General features: G+C 45.9%; 1 protein-coding gene across 1 annotated transcript in view; it reads left to right on the top strand.

Annotated features, from left to right (window-relative positions):
* The window catches only part of CACNA2D4 (calcium voltage-gated channel auxiliary subunit alpha2delta 4), a 134,344-nt gene that overhangs the window by 39,525 nt on the left and 75,623 nt on the right, over nt 1-19,196 (top strand). The window contains exons 16-24 of the mRNA XM_009279061.1: nt 2,181-2,255; nt 3,689-3,775; nt 7,315-7,386; nt 11,564-11,625; nt 12,312-12,379; nt 12,519-12,564; nt 14,032-14,129; nt 16,121-16,214; nt 17,575-17,670. Coding sequence (XP_009277336.1) covers nt 2,181-2,255; nt 3,689-3,775; nt 7,315-7,386; nt 11,564-11,625; nt 12,312-12,379; nt 12,519-12,564; nt 14,032-14,129; nt 16,121-16,214; nt 17,575-17,670 — 698 coding nt within the window. The remainder of the gene's footprint in view (nt 1-2,180; nt 2,256-3,688; nt 3,776-7,314; nt 7,387-11,563; nt 11,626-12,311; nt 12,380-12,518; nt 12,565-14,031; nt 14,130-16,120; nt 16,215-17,574; nt 17,671-19,196) is intronic.

Genomic DNA, 19,196 nt, shown 5'->3' with positions numbered 1-19,196 from the left:
AGATCCCTCAGAGATGATACGGATCTGACAGCCTATCTCAGAAGAATTAAAGTTTTCTATCCAGTTCCCAGTGGACAAAAGCTGGCAAAAAATGAACTAGTTTCACTGTCAATATTCTTAGCAGAAAAACTGAGGACTGAATGGACTATGGAGAGCCAACATTTCTGTCATGCCTAGAGGTTCCTTTCTCCAAATCAGCATGAAGATTTCTTGGCAGGACAGTGTACAGGAAGTTGGCTCTCGCTTGTGCTGTACCTAGATAAGAGTATTTTCCCTCCAGAATTGTTAGTCCAACAACTTTTCATTAGCTCTATGTTCAAGATATCTAAAAAAATATGTTCATCCATAGGAACCCCCCTCAGAGATGCACTGTTTAGTTTGGTTTCTGCTGTAAATTCTGTGCAGTGACCTTTTGTTCGATCAGTCTGCACATCAGGACACAGCAGGCACATCTGAGGATCACCACGGAATCAGGCAACTTGAGCCATCATTTCAAGTTTTCAGTTTCTCTTAAATAACTATCAGACAACTCCTAGCAGTTAGGCAGTTGTCCAAAATCTGATTGCTCAAGCCTCACAGGACTGAAAGTGCTGTCAGAAGCTATGAATTTGTGTGGCGCTTCCAGACATGGATGCAGGGCAGATCATTCACATGCAGTTGTAGGAAATGATCCTTCAGGCAACCCAGGAACTATGAGCGTCGGGGTGCGTGCACTCAGCATGCAAAAGCTAGCTGGTTTGGGTCTGGGGGAACCTTGTCTAGGAGCTTCAATTTTTATACACGTTTATTTTCTCTATAAGATTAATACCTTTTCATCTTCCTCCCTCCATGTCACTCAAAGGCCATGTGTCACAATAATCTTTCTTCTGGGCCAAGGAGGGACACTGGTTTTTCCTCCAAGCAGTGCCAGGGGAGGAGGGAAAATTATCTGAAGGATTTCTTTACATCAGAGGCAGAACACGACTTCCCAGAAGCTCTTCCAACTCCAGACCAGTTTGGAAACCTAGAATCCTCAACTTGAATCCCCTGGCATACGGGTTACAAAGGACCAGTTCCAGAGTTACAGCCCTTGAGAGCTCATACATTTATGATCGCTCTCACTGGGCTCGGAAATTTCAGCTTTAATAGGCCAACAAGGAAGTTTGCTGTAGTCCTGATCCAATGTCTTGGATTCATTCTTGCCACGCTGAGCTGAGATCCGTGTGCTTTGCAAAAAGCTGTTTCACATAGAGAGAGTCCAAAGTTTTGATCTGGGATGTGTGAAATACAGAATTCATTCCCTCCAAAAAGGCACAAATGCATTGTAAATGACTTACCTCCCCACTTCCCTATTGTTATCCCTCCAGGATTGTCTCTATAGGAATATAAAGTTGCAACATTTTTCTGAAGATAGAAACTTTAGCCATTCTTGTTTTCCTTGAGACACCTCTTGTTTTGGCAAGTGCAGACTATCAGCGGGTTTTTAGCAACACAGGGTTTAGCTGGAATTTGTATTATATGTGGCCTTGATCTGAGTAATTGCTCTCCCGTAAATCTCCTGCAGATCAGGTCAGCCAGTGTCTGCTCTTGTTAGATTATGCTATTCCTTAAAAAGCATTTTAAGACTACAGGCTTGTACAATTGGCCTAGGCTAGGTCTGGTCTTGCCAACACTGAAACATAATGCAGAGCTCCTCTGAAGACCTATTGGGTTTCCAGGGAAGCCATCTGTGAGATTCATACTCACTTGCTCATTCACTGTTATGCATATGTAGTGATGGGCATACAGACCTGTCACCGCTGTTTCTGTACTGTTTACGACATTCCCCATTGTTGCCCATTTTATGTGCAGCACTGCTGTGCCTGCTGTGGAGAGCTTATTCTGCCTCTGGGTGGTAATTGTCCACGAGGACAATTAGACTCTAGGAGGGCATCTTTTTCTGAATGTGTACACAGATCAACTACCTGCCCATCCTTTTGTGCATCCAAGCATTAGTCAGCCTGCTCGGACAGAGCGGCCAGAGATCCGGAGATAAATGGTTTGAGATGGACCCTATTTTCTGCTGGTCAATACCTTTAAAAGGAAAATATTTCTGAATATTGGTGGTACCAGGGTATCAGTGGCACCCATTACACAGCAGTGTTTCTACCTAAACTAATTTTCTACCTAAGCACTAATTATTCTAATGCCTCTTTCTCCAGCTGGGTGTCCATGGATACGCCTTTCTGAACACCAACAACGGCTACATCCTTTCACACCCGGATCTCCGTCCTTTGGTATGTATAGCTGTGAACCTGAGAACCTTTGCTTACTTGGAAACAGTGGCTTTCAAGGATGCTCCTGATTTCTCGTATTTTATTGAGCTGTGAAGGCTACCGGGCTCTGATATATAGGCACCCAGAGGCACGAGGGCCAGAGAAATCAATTCCACATGCATAGATGTATATATGCACACACACGTGTATGAAGTGTAAGGTACCCAGCCTGTCTGTTCTCCATAAGAGTGCATGTGAGGGCTGTATTTGTCTGCACTTGCTGTACTGTATCTGCATCCATGCAAGGTTTCACTGCCGGGCACTGACGAAACAACTCCCCTCACTCAGGCATATCTCCTACAAGAAGATTCAGCATGAGTAGCACCCCAGTAATAGCTACCCAGCAGCGGTAGTGTTGGACATTTTGGGAATCTGAGGCTACTAGGGTCCAGTACCACAAATCTTAGTAACGTGGTAAGTCAGAGACAATTTCGAGACCAGTAGGCTGCAAAGACCTTCTGGGACATGAGGGAGTGGACACAAGGACAATGTTTCTCCCTCGCGGTGCCACCTGGAGCTCCAGACGGCACATCTGTCTGCAAAAACACAGCTGGCCTAGTTACTCAGATATCCAGGCACACAATGATTTTACATTTCATACACGTGCCTGTTGGCACAAATCCACCTGCGCGCAGCTATAAGCGTTAGTGTGGTTACTGGCAAGAGGAAGTGCCACGAGAAAGTGCCACAACAAGGCTTCACAGCAGCTGTCTTCAAAAAGGCAGCTTTGCGCAGGGACACCACAGGCATAGGTAGTTACTTCACTAGGTGAAGAGAAGGGACACGTCGTGTTTCCAGGATGGGTCAAGGCAAAGCTAGGCAAGGGCACTGCTTTATCCTCCACCTGAAATTGGCCTCTCTGAGTCTGCTTCACATCTTTTCCTTCACCCGGAAGATTACAGGGAAATAGCTCTCTTGCATCAGTTAGCCCTAGGTGAAAAGCTTACCTTTCTGTCAGTGGAGCCAAAGCCTAATTCCCATCAGAAAAGATCTCCTGCTGGTATCATAGTGTTAATGGATCACATTCTTAGCTGTGGGGAAAAACTGATTTCCTGGAGGCAAGTGTATTGTACTGATCTATTTAGAAGAATATTCTCATGAAGGAGGCTGTGGCCTTTACCTGCAAGTTTACCTGTTTTCCTGCTTGTCCCTTGCTCCTGGAACAGCCTCTCCCACTTGAACTGTCCTAGCCCCACACTGCCTGCATAAAGAAATACATGGCATGGGACCGAGAAGGCACTTGCACCCAAACGCTGCCTTCCCAGTCAGAGAATAAATGAGACACCCCTATTTTTCAAATTAGATATCAATTCTTAAAGGGTTAGTTTAGGAAGTTATCTAGCCACTTACTTGGGTATTTTTCTTTTTTTTTTTTCCCTCCCAATAAACACAAGTATAAAGAAGGAAAGAAACTGAAGCCTAAGCCAAACTACAACAGCGTAGATCTCTCAGAAGTTGAATGGGAAGACAAGGATGAAATAGTGAGTATCAGAAAGTGAATTTAGCCTTTTTTGTAGCTCCTTCTTTCTACTACTTTGTGTGCCCGTACGGAAGGGGTGGGGGAGCAGCAGGCACTCCTGTTTTTTTCTGTGCCAGACTGGCCCTGACTAAGAGAGGCTGGTGGTCTACAAGAGGACAAGAATGATGCTCCCCTACAAAGTGCTTGTCTTCCTTCCCAGTATGAGTTTTCCTTCCCATGGAACAGGGAGGAAAAGCGCTGGCAGGAGGAAGGAAGCACTTTGGAGAGTGCTCCAGAGAGCCAGTCTGTGTGTACATGGCCCAAATGCTGCCTTAATACAAAGCCAAGATAGCTTAGGAGTATGTCAGTGTACCATGATGTTACCCATACATGTAGGATGTGAGATGTAGCTGAAGCCACTCAACTAATGAGATCTGCAACAAGGAAGAAAGTGCATTCAGAAAGAGACTAAAGCTTGCAGTCACTATTAATAATAGACAAAGAGGATAAGGGGCTTAGACACTTGAGAAAAACAAGTTTCCAGAAACCACTTTATTGCACAGGTGTGGAGGCACTGAAAACAATAGCTGACCAGAGGGAAAAGATTAGAAAATACCTTTTCTACTGTCTTTCGAGCAGAATTATTAAAAAGGGATAAACAAGAAACAGCATGCACCTTAACAGCTGCACATTGCCACGTTGCACAACTAGGAACCCAGATATAATGAGAAGGTAGAGAGGTTCCTCTCTGGCTGGTTTTCTTTTACTCAGAAGAATTAGGAGAGAATAGACACTTAAGTTACTAAGATAAGAACTGAATTTGGAGTAAGACAGAATTAGCTGTGGGACACATGCTTCTGGATTACAGGGGAGATTGCTGACATAAATGGATCTGATGTTATAGATATCCACTTAAACAGGTAGGACAACCGAACTGCCCAGCAAGAGGATCAAAGTAGCTACCGTCACTAGTGCAGGCCAAATACAAAGGGCCACACCAAAGGAACTTGGGAAGTGGAAGAGTGGCAAATTGAGAAAGGAAACACAACGGGACTGGGTGTGAAACGTGGAAAGCAAGACAAAAATAAGAGGCTTTACATGCAGTAGAACCACCAAGATGCAGGTTGCCAATGGATTTGTGTGGGTTTGCTGATGTCTTCTAGGAGCTTTGCTCCCATTGTAGTTTTGTCTCCCACTGGAGCCACTTTTAGAGCTGCTCCTCTTCACCCAGTTTGCTATTTTACAAAAAAAAACCCAAAACACCCCAAAACAGGAAATGAGAGGACTTTGCTTTGCTGTCATGTTTATTTGGATAGCAGGTTCCTGTCCGACCAAATAACATTGATACCTGAATGCAAATATGATGCAGAGTGTAAGATTTCTGTCCATAGGCAATCAGAGTAAAACTATCCAGTGAAAAAAAAGTCAAAAGAGGCATGAAAAACAAAGCCACTTTGTGTTCCTGCACTGCATCTTCCAGAAGAAAGAAAGGTTGCAGTCACTGAGGGTACAGAGACATTCAGTGACGCGAACGGTATCTGCAGTGTGACTTCAGCAATTCTAGAGACTCTCAAGATACACCCACTGCAGCAGAAAGCTGCCAACATTTCAACACTCAGATTTGCAGCTATGGTATTAGATCAATGACAGACTCAACATCAGTTGCAGTATAATCTCAGCAACACTGATAAGCAGCAAATTCAGACTGGAAAAATATGCCCAAGTGCGAGTGATGTGTAATACAGCCAGCTGCTAAAAAGAAATCTAGGGGAGGGAAGATGGCACTGTCTGCAAAATACCAATTGATGCACAATAGTACTATCTGCAGCTGGGCAGCAAGCAAGTAAAGCAACACAGGGATATTCTCAGTGTGAGGGGGGAAAGGGAAGGGTCGAGGGATCCTGCCCGGCAGCTGTCACCCAAATGTGGTCTTCAGCCTTCACAGAACCACTGAAGAAGAAATTAGCCTGCAAGGATGTTGAAACTGAGTGGCAAAACACCTAGATGTTATGAGACCCCTCAGGTAAACTGTACGTCTGTGTTGGTTTGAAACTACGCAAGCGGACAGGGAAAAGGACTCAGCAGCACCCGCTGCAAGTGATGGGGATGGCACAGACTCATTGCCCTCGAGCGCAGAGTTTGCTGTTTGGGGTGTTGGGAACGAGTGCTTCAGCATGCACCAGACAACCCCTCCATCCAAAACCAGCTGCACATTTTTCAAAGTGGAGGCCAGCTGTTGCCAGAAGTGTCCTGCCTGAAAAGGACTGAGCATTATGGGGGCTCCGGGACACCAGGACTGTAACTGACCTCTCAATGCAGGAAAAGCTATTGAGGAAGAAGCAGCAAGCCAGGATTGTGGCACCAACCTACAGCCACTGTCTCCTGGGGGCTGGGCACAGGACAAGTAGCCTGTGTGCAGACTAGCTGGAGCTGAGGCGGTCCAAGGACATCTCAGATATCCACCGATTTACTTCTCCACTGCCTCATGGGGAAACGAGAGATGCCTGACATTCAAGAAGATACGGATGAAGCAACAATATCTGAACTAAACCCAGAACCCATAGAAAATGCTGCAGGCTGTCAGACCAGAACAGGGAGTATGCCATGGCTCTGGCATGAGCTCAAATGCTCTCAGCCAAAAAGGAGTAATAGTACCAGTCAGTGTTTTGATTTCCAAGACATGGGCCTTGGGAAACACAAGCTTTATATTCTAGGTCTGTAAATAACCCACATCATACAGCCATAATAAACAGAATTGTGGCCTTGTAAAGCAAATGCAGTTGAGACTGGCCAGCACCTGAATGGAGGCCTGTCTCTGGAAGTAAGGAAGCAATTTGTGTGAATGAATAAGTTACTTCCCACCTTTTTTTCTATCCAGGCTGAAGCAATAGGCTGATATGCTCTGGCAGGCTGGATATAAAGTTAAAGCCTCTGCACTTGCGGAAAAATTCCCTGGCTCTTTCTTGCAAGAGGCTGGGAGTCACTGTGAAAATTACATTTTGCTTTTGGAACCTGGATTGAATAAAGTGGTCTTCTCACTGCCTACCCTGCTATCATACAGTCTTGCTTTGCTGTGTTAAACAGCTGCTTTGCTGCACCTGAGAAGGGGTGCTGAATAGAGCCTATAATTTATAAATCAGTTTAAAAAATGTCCAAGATCTTTGGAATCAGTCTGGGGGAGTTAGTGGGTTTCTCAGGTGTCTCCTCTTCCAGGCTCTCAAAGCACCATGCTAATGACTTTCTGGCTGCCAAACGGTGAAGTCTGAAACTAGGACTGGCAATTTCATAGCTTCCAGATCCTTTCCTTTTGCTAAAAAGCCATATCAACAAGCTTTCAGCATAAGCCATTGTTATTCTATATGTCACTTATCAGCCTGATTGAACAAGGATCCTGACCAATGCGAACAGGTTCTCAGTTTAAAAGCAGCAAGAAAGAGATGGGGGGGAAAACAGTCACTCTTTTCTACCAGCCCCTGTTTGTTAACGACAAGCAGCTCTACTAATTCCTGTCCTGCCTTGCCCAGAGACACTAACTAATACTAATCTTGTTCACCTCTGCAGCTGAGAACTGCCATGATCAATGGGGAAACAGGCTACCTCTCTATGGATGTGAAGGTCCCTGTGGATAAAGGGGTAAGAAATTATCCTTCTGTTCAAGTCACACGAGAGAGGGGATGGGAAATGGATGCTGAAGAACCACGACGGATGTGGTTTTAATGCTCAGCATTTCTGAGTGTGAGGATTTTATTGTTTCACCACATATATAACGTATGCTAAAATAGAGCATCGTTAGAAGTGCTCTTTATACCTACCGACATTCTGCTCCTACAAAGGTATTGAAAATGCCTCACAGTTCCCTACTTTGTCCAGGCAAAGCCAAAAACCATGTTGTTCATTGTTTATACGGCTGTGAAATGAATTGGAGATCTTCAAGAGCCTAGAATGGGGAAAGACTATGCTGAGCTGACCTAAACAGAAAGAGGTTTAGAGGCTATTTTGCAACCCCCTTTCCCTATCCAAAAACAGTCATGAAACCTTGGTCTCTCACTCTGACAGAATGCGATTTCCTTTATCCAGGTCCAGGATTAAATTTCTATGCAAATATTTACAGATGTTTTATGAAAAGTTCCAGTGAAATGGAGACTTTTGAACATTCCCTACCAGCTCTAATGTAGGGTTATACATCTTCCTTTGGAATCAGTGCAAAATTGTCTTGTACATTTACGTTCACTGGTACTTTTTCATTCAGGTTTATTTAACTCTCCTAAAGATTTTGGCTTTCATCATTTCCTGTTAGGAAGTATTCCAGAGTCCTGCAAGTTACACTGCCCAGAAGTCTTCCATATTTCAGGAAAATTTTCCATCTTTTGTAGAGAGCATTTTTTTCAGCGATCAGGCTGGCTGAACTGCTCCCATGCTAAGCCACAGTCCGCACCAGTTCCAATAAACCAACTGCTCACAGTCACTGCTGAAATGATGCCATTTCCCAATGAAGACACCCCTCCATTTCCTCTGAATGGTTGTACTGCTAGATCTTGTAACTAAATTGTCTTTCTCTATTCTTGGTGTTATCAACTATCAGGTACCTGTCAACGGCTTTGCCCTTCCTCTCTTGGGCATTGCCAACATCTGCATTTGAAATACTTGCACACTTTTCAGTCCAAGCAGTTCAGCAACTATTTTTGTTCCCCTTGTCTGTTGTATCATTTCTGGTACACAAGTACCAGGGCTTCGTTGAATTATTTGAGTACTGTTTCCCTGGTGCTCTGTAGAGAGCATCTATTCTCTGCAATAGGATATTTCTGAACAGGGATCCCCAAATCTCCTTTCTGCTGTCCCTTCAATTTTTTTCTCCCTCCCACAGCTGCGCCGGAACAGCTGCCTTGGTTTCTGTGTTTCTTAGCTATTTTTTCCAGTTGCCATTTTTCCACGTGAATCCCACTCTTTTTTGTCCAGCCTTTCTAATTTTTATGGTTGTTGGGACTTTTTTTCAGCATGCAGAGAAATGCTGTTTTATTTTGTCTTACAGATCACTGTACGTAAGGGCTCCTAAGACAGAGTCTATCTGTTCCTCTCATTAGACCTTTTTCCCTCGATGCCCTGTTGTTTACTGTTTCTTTTTGTTTACAGTACTGCAGCTGGTTCTCACTCCACATCTTATTTAAGACCACTTTAACTGATTCTTTAGAATAAAATTTCATGAGAAGCTGTTTCAAGTGCTTTGTATAAACCCAGATACATTGCATGTCCTTTATTCCCTTCATCCATTACCTTTGTTATTCTGTCAGAAAAGCAATCAGGGTTTTCCAGCAAGATCTATTCTTTGTAAGTCTAGATTACTTATTTTGCTAGCTTAACCTCTTTCTCTGTCTCTGTGCACCCTCAATAACATTTATTCTGAGTCATCCAAAGATACCTTTTTAGTTCAGTATTTTAGGGACGTCTTTCTGCTCCCCTACTCAGGGAAAAAAGACAACAAAAAGTAGCCTTGGTAAGAGATATTACCTGTTTTATTCTGCAACTCTGTAAGCGTTATGAAGCATAACAGGAGACTGAAGCTGAGTATGTGGCAGTTTTACTATTATCAGAATACACACAGAGCGAGGATCAGAAATTAAACTTAACAATTCCCACTTGTACTCTGCTAGCTGATGAAGCAGAGCAGCGTTGAAACAAAGAAAGTGCTGACAGAGCCTTGAAACAAAGAGAATGAGGCAGTCAGACAGCGGAGAGAAGGGCTGAGTGAAGGGGATAGAAATTATTCTGTCAGCCATGTAAACATTGATTCCCCGGGTTGATCTCAGGAAGGTATTGAGAGTGGAGTGAGATAGAGAAGGAAAAATAAGGACCAAAGACAAGGGGCGGTTGTTAGAGAGATCTCATAGCAAAAATGCCTCTGCTTGCAGCTAGGGTACAAAAGGGTTGTGACTGAAAGCAAAAGAGTGAGAACATGGGTAGGAGCTGTGGCAAACCACTGGTAATGGCATCAGCCAGGACTGGCTGCCTAGCACAGTGGCAATACCAAAACTGCAAATACATGTGTTCGCAGACCGCAGGTGCTGGTAGTCAGCCATCCTATCACTGCGCCAACATGCCCATGTTCTTGTCTTCTCCCTTGCTCTGCGCTATGTAGCAAAGTCCTGCCTGATCATCCTCAGCCCCACTCGGCTCAAGGGTGCCTCTGCTTCTCTCCCTTCCCATGGATGAGTGGTGATACCTCCAGCTGTCTTGGGGAGGGCTGGCCACCCATCCCCTCCTCCTGCCCAAACAGAGGTTTGCCCTCCCTCCCCCAAGGCACAAGTGCTGAGTGGTTGCATGTGCAGAAGAGGGGCAGGTCAGGGGAACAAAGGATGAGCAGAACAAGCCTTGCTAAGGAAAGGGTCTCGGAGTAGTGGCGCCCCTGGGCCCTTTTCTACTGTATCCTTTCCCCCAGGGGGAGGCCTACACCCCCAGGTCTCCTTCTTCCCCATGCCTTCCCACCTCCACCATCAGATCAGACTGGCAAGGACAGGGAGGCTTAATACCTCTGTACCTTCCCCACAGTCACCAAAACACCACCATGCCATGTTCCTTGGGGGTATCACAGCACTTTTGGAACATCTTGGCTCAGCAAAAGACTCAGACCCTGTTGCTCAGCAGTACATGACTGCCATGCATGGAGAGAGGGGCGAGGGAAGGGGTTGAGCCGTCTGCCACTTCCTCGCCTAACAATAACCCCCATCCCCATCAGCCCATCCGCTGTGTGCACAAACTCAGGACACACTGTGGAGCTGGCGCTGGCTTGCCCTTTGTGCCTCGCTCCACTTCCACTGCTGCACGGCTTGAGCACGTTAGAGCAGGCACAACGTTCCCTAGGGAACACTGAGTTTTCTGTGTTCGCTCCCTGTCTCCCACACACATCCTCTCACCTCGTTTTCAGACTGGGCTTGGGATTTTAAACATATTAGGGTTCATATACTGGCATAAGGGTTGGATAGAAACTTTCCAAAAACTTTTCTCTTTTTGAAAAGAGTTCCACTGAAATCAACACTTTCCTACAGGAAAAGGCCAGTCTGGCAAACAGCTGAAGTTCTGAAGCAGCTTTCAATAGTCTAAAATGTCTTCAGTTGAAATGTCAGTCTGAAAAAAATATTTTCATGTGAATCAAAACGGCTTGGATTTGAATCAGCACTTTTTTTCAATTTGAAAATGTAATTTTTTTTTTTTTTACTGATTTTTTTAACAAAATTGGAGTATGTTAATGTTTTGTCCCAGTTTGGCATGAAAGCGAATGTCAGGAATCTCAGCATTTCCCACAGGAGTGGGGAGACTTGGCCCCGGCTGCCCACCCACACAGTGGGTAGGTTTGTCATCCTGCCTCTCCTCCGACCCTACCTCTCCTTCCTACTTGCTCCACTAAGCCCCCCCTCCTGCTTGGGATGATGATGATGTGCAAAGCCATCAAGGTTGCTCTGTACAGCGAAAGAGCAGCAGGGCCCCAGTGCGTTGGCTCAGAGGGTGCAAGAGGCAGGGCAGCTTCCCCCCACCCCTTCCTGCAGCCTCTGCAGGAGCCCTAGAGCAAAGAAAGGTTTAACTGAAGCCCTAGATGGAAAGACAGAGTGGCTGCCTGGATCCTGAAGGTCACAAGTTGCTGAATATGCTGAATACTGCACACTCATCCCTGCCACCAGCCAGCCCTAGCAAGGTGTGAAGTGTTGGTCTGATCAACTGCTTTTGCTTAGCCTTGGGGACATATATCCCAGGTCTCCATCATCACTATGCCTTGGTCTGTCAGAGGGCCTCTCATTTTATTTTCATGCTTTTATTCCAGAAACGAGTTCTCTTCCTCACCAATGATTATTTCTTCACGGACATCAGTGGCACGCCCTTCAGGTGAGCAAGGACTCACATGACACCAATACGGTGTATGAGAAGTCTGCCATTAGGGACAGCAAATTGGTTCCTTTTCTTCATAAAACTGGCTATGACTCATGAGCAGAGCAGTGTGAATAACTGACTTCTTTGTTCCTGTAGCAATTAAAATATTGTTTGGGTCAACTCAAAAGGAATATTGTGATTTATCTGGAGTTCAGAATCCAAAAGGTATACCTTAGGTGAAGCATGTTGTTTCATTTCAGAGCAATGAGACATCTTCAATTTTCAGTTCCACTGAATATGTTTTATGTTCTGGTGTATGGCTCTAAACAAAACATTGTTATAAACTGAAAATTATAAAACATCACATAAGAAATCAAGCAAAAATTTTTTAGTGTTTTTTTCCCCAGCTGAAATGGTTTGAAATTGGCACAGATTTGAGAAATGTTATTGTTGACCTGAACCTACAACGTTGGCCAAAAAGACTGTCACCAAAAGTGCCTCATAGCTCTACAGACAGGTTCCTTAGCCTTTTGTGCTGAAATAGGATCTCACTTAATCCTCTTTTGATGATGTTCTTTTCTTTAATAGCTGTGGAGGGAGTTAATGTCTTTAAGGGTTGTAATTGCAGGGAACGCAGTGTCATGTTTAGGGATTACACCTCTCCTTGCTGACAAGCCCTCTGTTTTCCTTCCCGCCTGCAGCCTGGGTGTTGTGCTGTCCAGGGGACACGGGGAGTACATTCTGCTGGGGAACACTTCAGTGGAAGAAGGTAGGTTAATCTGGGACAACCACGCTGTCCTAAGGGACAAGGTAGCTACTCTGAACTTCACTGCTTCACTTCTCCTTCACAGCCCGTAACTGCCTGTCTGCTACCTAACCGAATGCTCTATTGTATTATCTGGTTTCAGGTTTGCACGACCTGCTCCAGCCAGACTTGTCTTTAGCGAATGAATGGTAAGTGGAGGAAATCCTGTCAATGACACAGGGCTTTGTCATGAGATTGTGGCAAAGTTCCCAGCAATTTGGCTTGAGTTCACCACCCTCTGTGGCCTAGAGAAAAAGCAGTGCTGTTCAGGGGCTGTACCTGCAGAGACCTGATTGTCTCCAGGCAATTCAGTTCCACCTCTTCCTTTGGGAGATCCCACCAAGGCCCGGCACATCCCTCTGCTAGGAAACATCTCCTGAGACTTATCCTCGGTCTTCTGTGCTCAGACTTATTTTGTTCCTCCTCATGTTGCTCAGAATTGTGCTACAAAACCTACAGTATGTCAGACCTGTCAGGAAATTTTGTTGCAAGCTTGGCGAGAGATTGAAATGCTTTTTTAAATCCTAGCTTATTTTTGGTTGGCATTCTTCTGAACTGAGCCTAGACCTAATTTCTAGTGAACATGGAGGTGATTTATGACCCCTGTTTCAATAGCAAGCATAATTTATGGATTTGCTTTGTTTGGATATGAAACAGGGTAAAGCATGGCACTTTCCATTTATTGCTGTGAGGTTTGGGATTTTCATGAACCCAACATTCAGTTACACCCAGGCACATGAACCCAGCCTGTATCAAAGCCAAAATAACTATATTCAAGAAGCCCTGCAGCCCTTCACACCTCTCATTACACTGTCAAGTTTCACAGGCAGTGCATTTGAGACACAAGCAGTGACTTCTCCTTCTTCTACTCCTAACTTGGGGTGTCAGCTTACCACCCTTTACATATTCATTTCTCTTAGACTTCTCTCATAAATCACTCCTTTCAGCCCCTTTATGAGTTGTAATTCTCTCTTATAACCCCTTCCTCTCCGTTGTCATGACAGTGAAGCGGTCAAAATTGGAAGCAGGATTAGAAGACTAGTTTCTTTTATAATATGTTTGTAATACATTCTCCCGCTTCTCTCCAAACTGTGTCCTGAGGCTCCTGCAGCTGTGTCCCTTTGGGACAGCTTTTGCTGCCACCTTATCATACTGCAAGCTCATTCCTCATCTGACATTTTGTTTCTCTGTCTCTTGGTTTATCTGCTCCCAATCCAGTTTTACTCACATTGCATGTGACCCTCTGCTTTTCAGGTCTCTCCGTCACATTGTTATTGTTTATATAGACACAGGTACACATCTTAAACAACATATAATAGAGATAACTGATGGAAGGATTTGGGACTGCCACGTTGCATTGTGAGCTTATGCCAGAGAACATAACAGCAGCCCTACTAAGCGTGGCAGTCAGATTAACTGGTGTTTGGTTTATTGGTAGGGTTTGACTTACAGCCACATTGTTAGATTTTGAGTGGGCACAGCATGCAGCAGCGGCAAAATCTTTGCAGCCCAAGCTTTCTCGCTGAATTTTTGTTTGCAGTTACTATTTTCCAGGAGCATTTGCTTGATTGTGGTTTCTCTTTGCCCTTGTGGGCTTCTTCTCCCCTCCCCACCAGGATTTACTGCATCACCGACATTGATCCAGACCACCGGAAGCTCAGCCAGCTGGAGGCTGTGATCCGTTTCCTCACCGGAGAGGAACCTGACCTGGAATGTGAGTCCCAGGCACCAAAAGGGCCCTGCTGGGGTTTTCCTGTACCCATCAAGGGGAGAGGGGACTGTGACAAACTGATTGGCGTCAGACTGAGCTCCTGTGGCACCTGCTCACACAGGCAGGACTGAACTCAAGCCCAGCTTAATTCACATGTGGAAATGAGCTGAGGATACACTTCCTTGTCTCCATCAGAGGATTGTTTTTCCATTTCAAAGCTGTCACATAACTCGGCCTTATTGACGGTCTCAGCATAGGAAATACTGAAAAGTGAAAGGCTTGAATGGAGCTTGGTGGGGGCTGCACACTATGTTTAAGACAGACTGACCAGCTGGGCTAGAGGGGGCGATGGCAGGAGAAGCCAGGAAAGCTGCTGTGACTACTCTGCTCCCCAGGGCCCCAGCCAGCATCCTCCAAAGGCTGCGTGGTGCCATCTAGACAGATGGGTTCTTTCAGAACAAGGATTATTAATTTTGTTTTCCAAACACAATTGGTAACTGATTTCGGGAAAAAATTGTTACAGGATTATTATCTTTCCTGCTCCCTCTGCTGCTCATCCCTTGCACCAGGTCCCATTCTCCAGGCGACGTGTAGCCACACACGCAGCTGATATAGCACCACTACAGAGTGGGATCTCTGTCGGGGGGCAGAGGTGGGCAGCTGTGCATGGGAACTCCCTACAGCAACTTAGCCCACCTCACTCTCTACGGCTTCAGCCCCCTTAGTTGTGCCAAGTACAAGCTTTTGCATGTAATGCTCCACCTGAGAGGCACAAACCTTTGGCACGAGGATGGGAATCTCTTAAAACTAAACCCAAATGTAATCCAATAATTGTTCCTCTCTTGCACAGTGTGAGCAGACCCCTCCTGGCTGTCTTTGGAGGAGGCTGAAAAGAGGAGATGTATGAGTTGAAGAGGCTAGGGAAGAGGAGGAGGAAAGTTTCAGGAGAGCTCACTGTGAGAAACATGCAGACTTGGAAGTGCTGTGGAAGAAAAACAAATATGATTTGGACACATCCTAGACCTGTGGGGCCTGGGGAGAGAAAGATCTGCTGGTGAGCTCTGGTTTAGAGGTCTGAATGACAGCAAGGATGGAGAAATGGATTCTGACAACTGTGACAAAGAAAGGAGAAAGAAAGTTGGAAGAACTTGGGAGAAAATATTAGGGGAGACCTTTGACCTCAACCCAGTAAGCGGAGGCAGAAACGGGGTGGGGGTGTGTGACTCCATCTAGAACAGCACCGAAAGGGGCATATCTGCAATATGATAGTCATCACATTCTCACAGCACGAAATGAATGCAGGCAGGGCAATACAGAAATGAAGCAGGTCAAATAAATGGGATGTTAGAGTATGCCATTTAGCACATGGCATATTCGAACCTTCCTAAACACCTCTCAGTCCCAATCCAGGCTGGACTAGACTAGTAGCCTAGACTGGCTGGAGCATCTGGGGGAAGCCAGGACAGGACAGCGTTTTGTGAGATTTACAGGAAGGACAGAGGGGTAACAGAGAAGCCAATGAACACAAGGGCAGAGTAGAAGCCATGAAGAAGTCACTAGGGGCTTTGAAGAAGTTTCTTGAGTGGAACAGGGTGTCTGGTGTCCTTCTACAGGGCACCCAGAAGAAAGGTCAAAGCAAGGATTTGAGGCAATGGTTGTGGACAGCCTGTTCTATCAAGGAGAAGGTCGGAGTGAAGGCCTGATGAATAACTTCATTTGAAAGCCTCTCGCTTGCCCACACTTTCAAACCCAAACCCTTCCACTCAGTTTGCAGGGGAACCAGTCTGACGATCTTCACTGTAACATCTGTTCTTGTGCTCTCTGCCATCCAGGGTGGCAGGTCCTGTTCTCAGCCCTGCAAGGGGAGGCTTCTTTTTGTGCCATGTTGCTTCATTGCCCTGGGCCAGGCAGATGCTCCGTAATAAGGAACTCTCTAAGACATCTAGGGAGGGACATGTCTTTCTCTCCTGATTCTTGTTCTCTCTTCTTCCTAGGTGATGAGGAGTTGGTCCAGGAAGTGTTGTTTGATGCAGTGGTCACTGCACCCATGGAGGCCTACTGGACAACACTAGCCCTCAATATGTCCATGTAAGTGTATGAGAAATAAATATGAGTAAAACACCATTGAAGATGCACCTCCAGATGCTATGGGTTTATGCAATGCCTGAAACAGTCACAGATCCTTGCACAGCATATAAGAAACTTTAGAAATAGCTCAAAAAGCTGATGGAAATAGCTCGATAGCTTTAGAAATAACTCAAAAAGTGTCTCTTAGGAGTGGACTCCAGCAGGTTGGGCCTTCTCAGGGGAGCCTTTAGTTTGGTGAGTTTGTCTGAATATCACTGGAGGACAGCAGTGATCCAGATGTGTCACTGCAAGAGGTGTACAGCACCAGTTCTTTGCAGCACCTAGCTCAGATGCACTGCATTTGCCTCTTTAGTTGATAGAGTTTGATATCTCAGGGCACCTCAGACCATTTCAGTTTGAAATTATTATGAGTTATTTCCCCATGCATCAGTTATCCCTTTGAACAGCAGCAGCGTGGTTTGGCTCAACTTCCCGTATGACTGTAGCAGAAGTTCCATCCTAGGTGGCAAGGAATTTGCTCCCTTTCCAGCAGTGAAGAAAAAGGAGTTTGAACATGTTGCTGTTGGTGATGGCTTCAGACTGAGCCTCAGGAAGGGAGTGGACAGGCTGGCTTCAGTAAACAACTTTCTACTTTATTATTTGCAGTGAGGCACCTGTTGCTCATAGTATCTAGTATCATGTCACACAGATCTACTTTGACCAGACAACATGGTACTTACACAGATGTGTGGCCACAGGACTCCTGTCCCTGTTTCAGTTACTAGTACCCCTATCGCTAACAGAGCTTGAGCCAGCAACAATCATGTTAGGACACCCAATTACCAGCACAGCTTTAAACGGCTATACCAACACACACTCCTCACTTTAAGGCCACCACACTGCAGCATGCTCTCCACCATGTAGCTGTCCCATCTGTGCCCTTGATGCCTCCAGCAAGACACACCCGAATCAATCTACTTCAGAGTCAGTCTGCTACCCTGCCCATCCTGCGTGTGCCTGAGACTGCCATTCTCTCCCTGCAGTCCCTCTCCCTCACTTCAGCCTCACGTGGGCAGCCTGGAGCAGGGCTAGCAGGGGAGAGGAGCTCATGGTCTGCTTAGAAGAGAACCAAATGAGCAAATTTCAAAGGTGTGAATCTAGGCACAGGTCTAAGCCTGTCAATTGTTAGCCAGTAACAACCTGTTGCCATTAGCAGGGAGGAGCTAGTGTCACTCCTGGTGTAAATGGGTTATATTGCAAATGAACTTGGGACCACATCTCCAGGTGTGGCTTCTGGTTTGGAAGGCCCTCACCCTGGGGCAGGGAGACGGCTGTTCTTCTGAGAAATGTTTGCTTCTGCTTGTGTGTTTCTTTTCCACAGGGAGACTGACGCAGGTGTTGAGGTGGCATTTCTGGGCACTCGGGCTGGACTCATGAGGAGTGTCCTATACGTGGGCTCTGAGAAAATTTCCAACAGGTAAGTCCCTAAACTGCATTAAGGGGTTTCTCTCAATGTCTCTGAAGGGGCAGCATGAAATCACTGCCAGCCTTAGAAATTTATTTGGGGAGACAGAAACAGAAAGGAAAGGAGCAACACCTTGATGGCATTGATGCTGATTTAGAGTCAGGGTAGGGGTCCTTTGTCTTCCTCTGGTCCTTCTGAATTTTTCTTAAAATATTTTCCCAAAGTGCATTCATTTCAATAAAAACCTTCAATCATTCCGTGACTTCACTCAGCTAACAGAGAAAATGTCCACAGTTACTATATATCCCCAAGACCATTTTGCAGTGCAGAGGGTCTGCACTCCAGTGGCCCGGTGACATTCCAGCTTGGCTAGGGTTGAACTTTCTTGTCTCAGTTCCTCTTCCAGGTTTGTTCTGTTCTGCCTCTTACATTGCCCACATCGCGGTAGTATCCCAGTGCCTTCCAGTGAGGCATTAAGTGATGTGACTGACATCTGTCATATACGATTCATTCTCTTGTCCTCTCCCTCAAGGCAAAAGTGTGTGTTCAGTGGAAGGTTTTGACATGGAAAGGGTATAGATTGCATTTCTGTTGCATTTTGAATACGCAGGCTGGTGCATGCTGCTGTAAGAAAGGACAGGTCACAGGGGCGCACCAGCAGATAGAACACAAAGGGACAGTGTCGGTGGTGGTCCTTAGCTTCTTGGCAGCTGTTTCACTGTCTCCGTGTTCCCCAAAGAAGAGTTGTACGTTCAAGGCAGAGAGCTCTGCTGTGCCTGAAAGGTGACATTCTTCGTGTTTTTGAGGCAGTCTGGATAAGTCAGAGTAGTCAGGCTCTGGCAACAAGGGAGAAAACAACATGTGCTGCAGGAGGCTAATACGATGATTCCCTATCCCCCACTGCTCATCAGGAGCATCGTTCAATGCTTTTAAACAGCCGCAGTCACCACACTGCAGTGACTGGCCCCCGCACATCACACGAGAGGCACCTCTGGAATCCCCTGAAAGGAAAGAACCGTATAAATGAGTAATTATCGTTACATCAAAATATACAGCAAAACAAGAGCCTGAAAACAAAGGGGATTTGTCAGGCAAGACGTAGGGACCTCCAGGGAAGCCAATGACCTGATTTTCACAAGGTCTTTCCTGAGCACCCACTGCCTGTCTTGCCATGCCCTCAGGACTCATTCTCTTGCCTTCAGGAGCACCCGTTTCCTCAAGTACTTCAGTCCGTGCATCTCTTAAGAGTTCAGTATTTAGCCACAGCAGCATGACCTTCGGTTTGGGGTGGGGATTTTTGGTTTTGTGGTTTTTTTGTAGGAGACTGTCTAATTCCCATTTCTCACCTGCTCCCCATTCTCCTGCAGTAATTAACAGCCTTTGACTGGCCACACGCCAGCTTGGCTTCCCTCGCCCACCCGCTCACACCTGCCGTGCCTCACTTCTCGCTCCCGGCCCTGCCCCTTGCTCCTCACGGCGTAACCTGCCAGGCCTCCCGCGGGGCAGGCGGAGAAGGGGGGGCACCTTCCCGCCCGCCC

This window comes from Aptenodytes forsteri, unplaced genomic scaffold (assembly GCF_000699145.1).
Source record: "Aptenodytes forsteri isolate BGI_AS27 unplaced genomic scaffold, ASM69914v1 Scaffold241, whole genome shotgun sequence".
Taxonomy (NCBI): domain Eukaryota; kingdom Metazoa; phylum Chordata; class Aves; order Sphenisciformes; family Spheniscidae; genus Aptenodytes; species Aptenodytes forsteri.
Note: the sequence above shows the minus strand (reverse complement) of the source record. Positions and strands in the feature narration are given on the sequence as shown.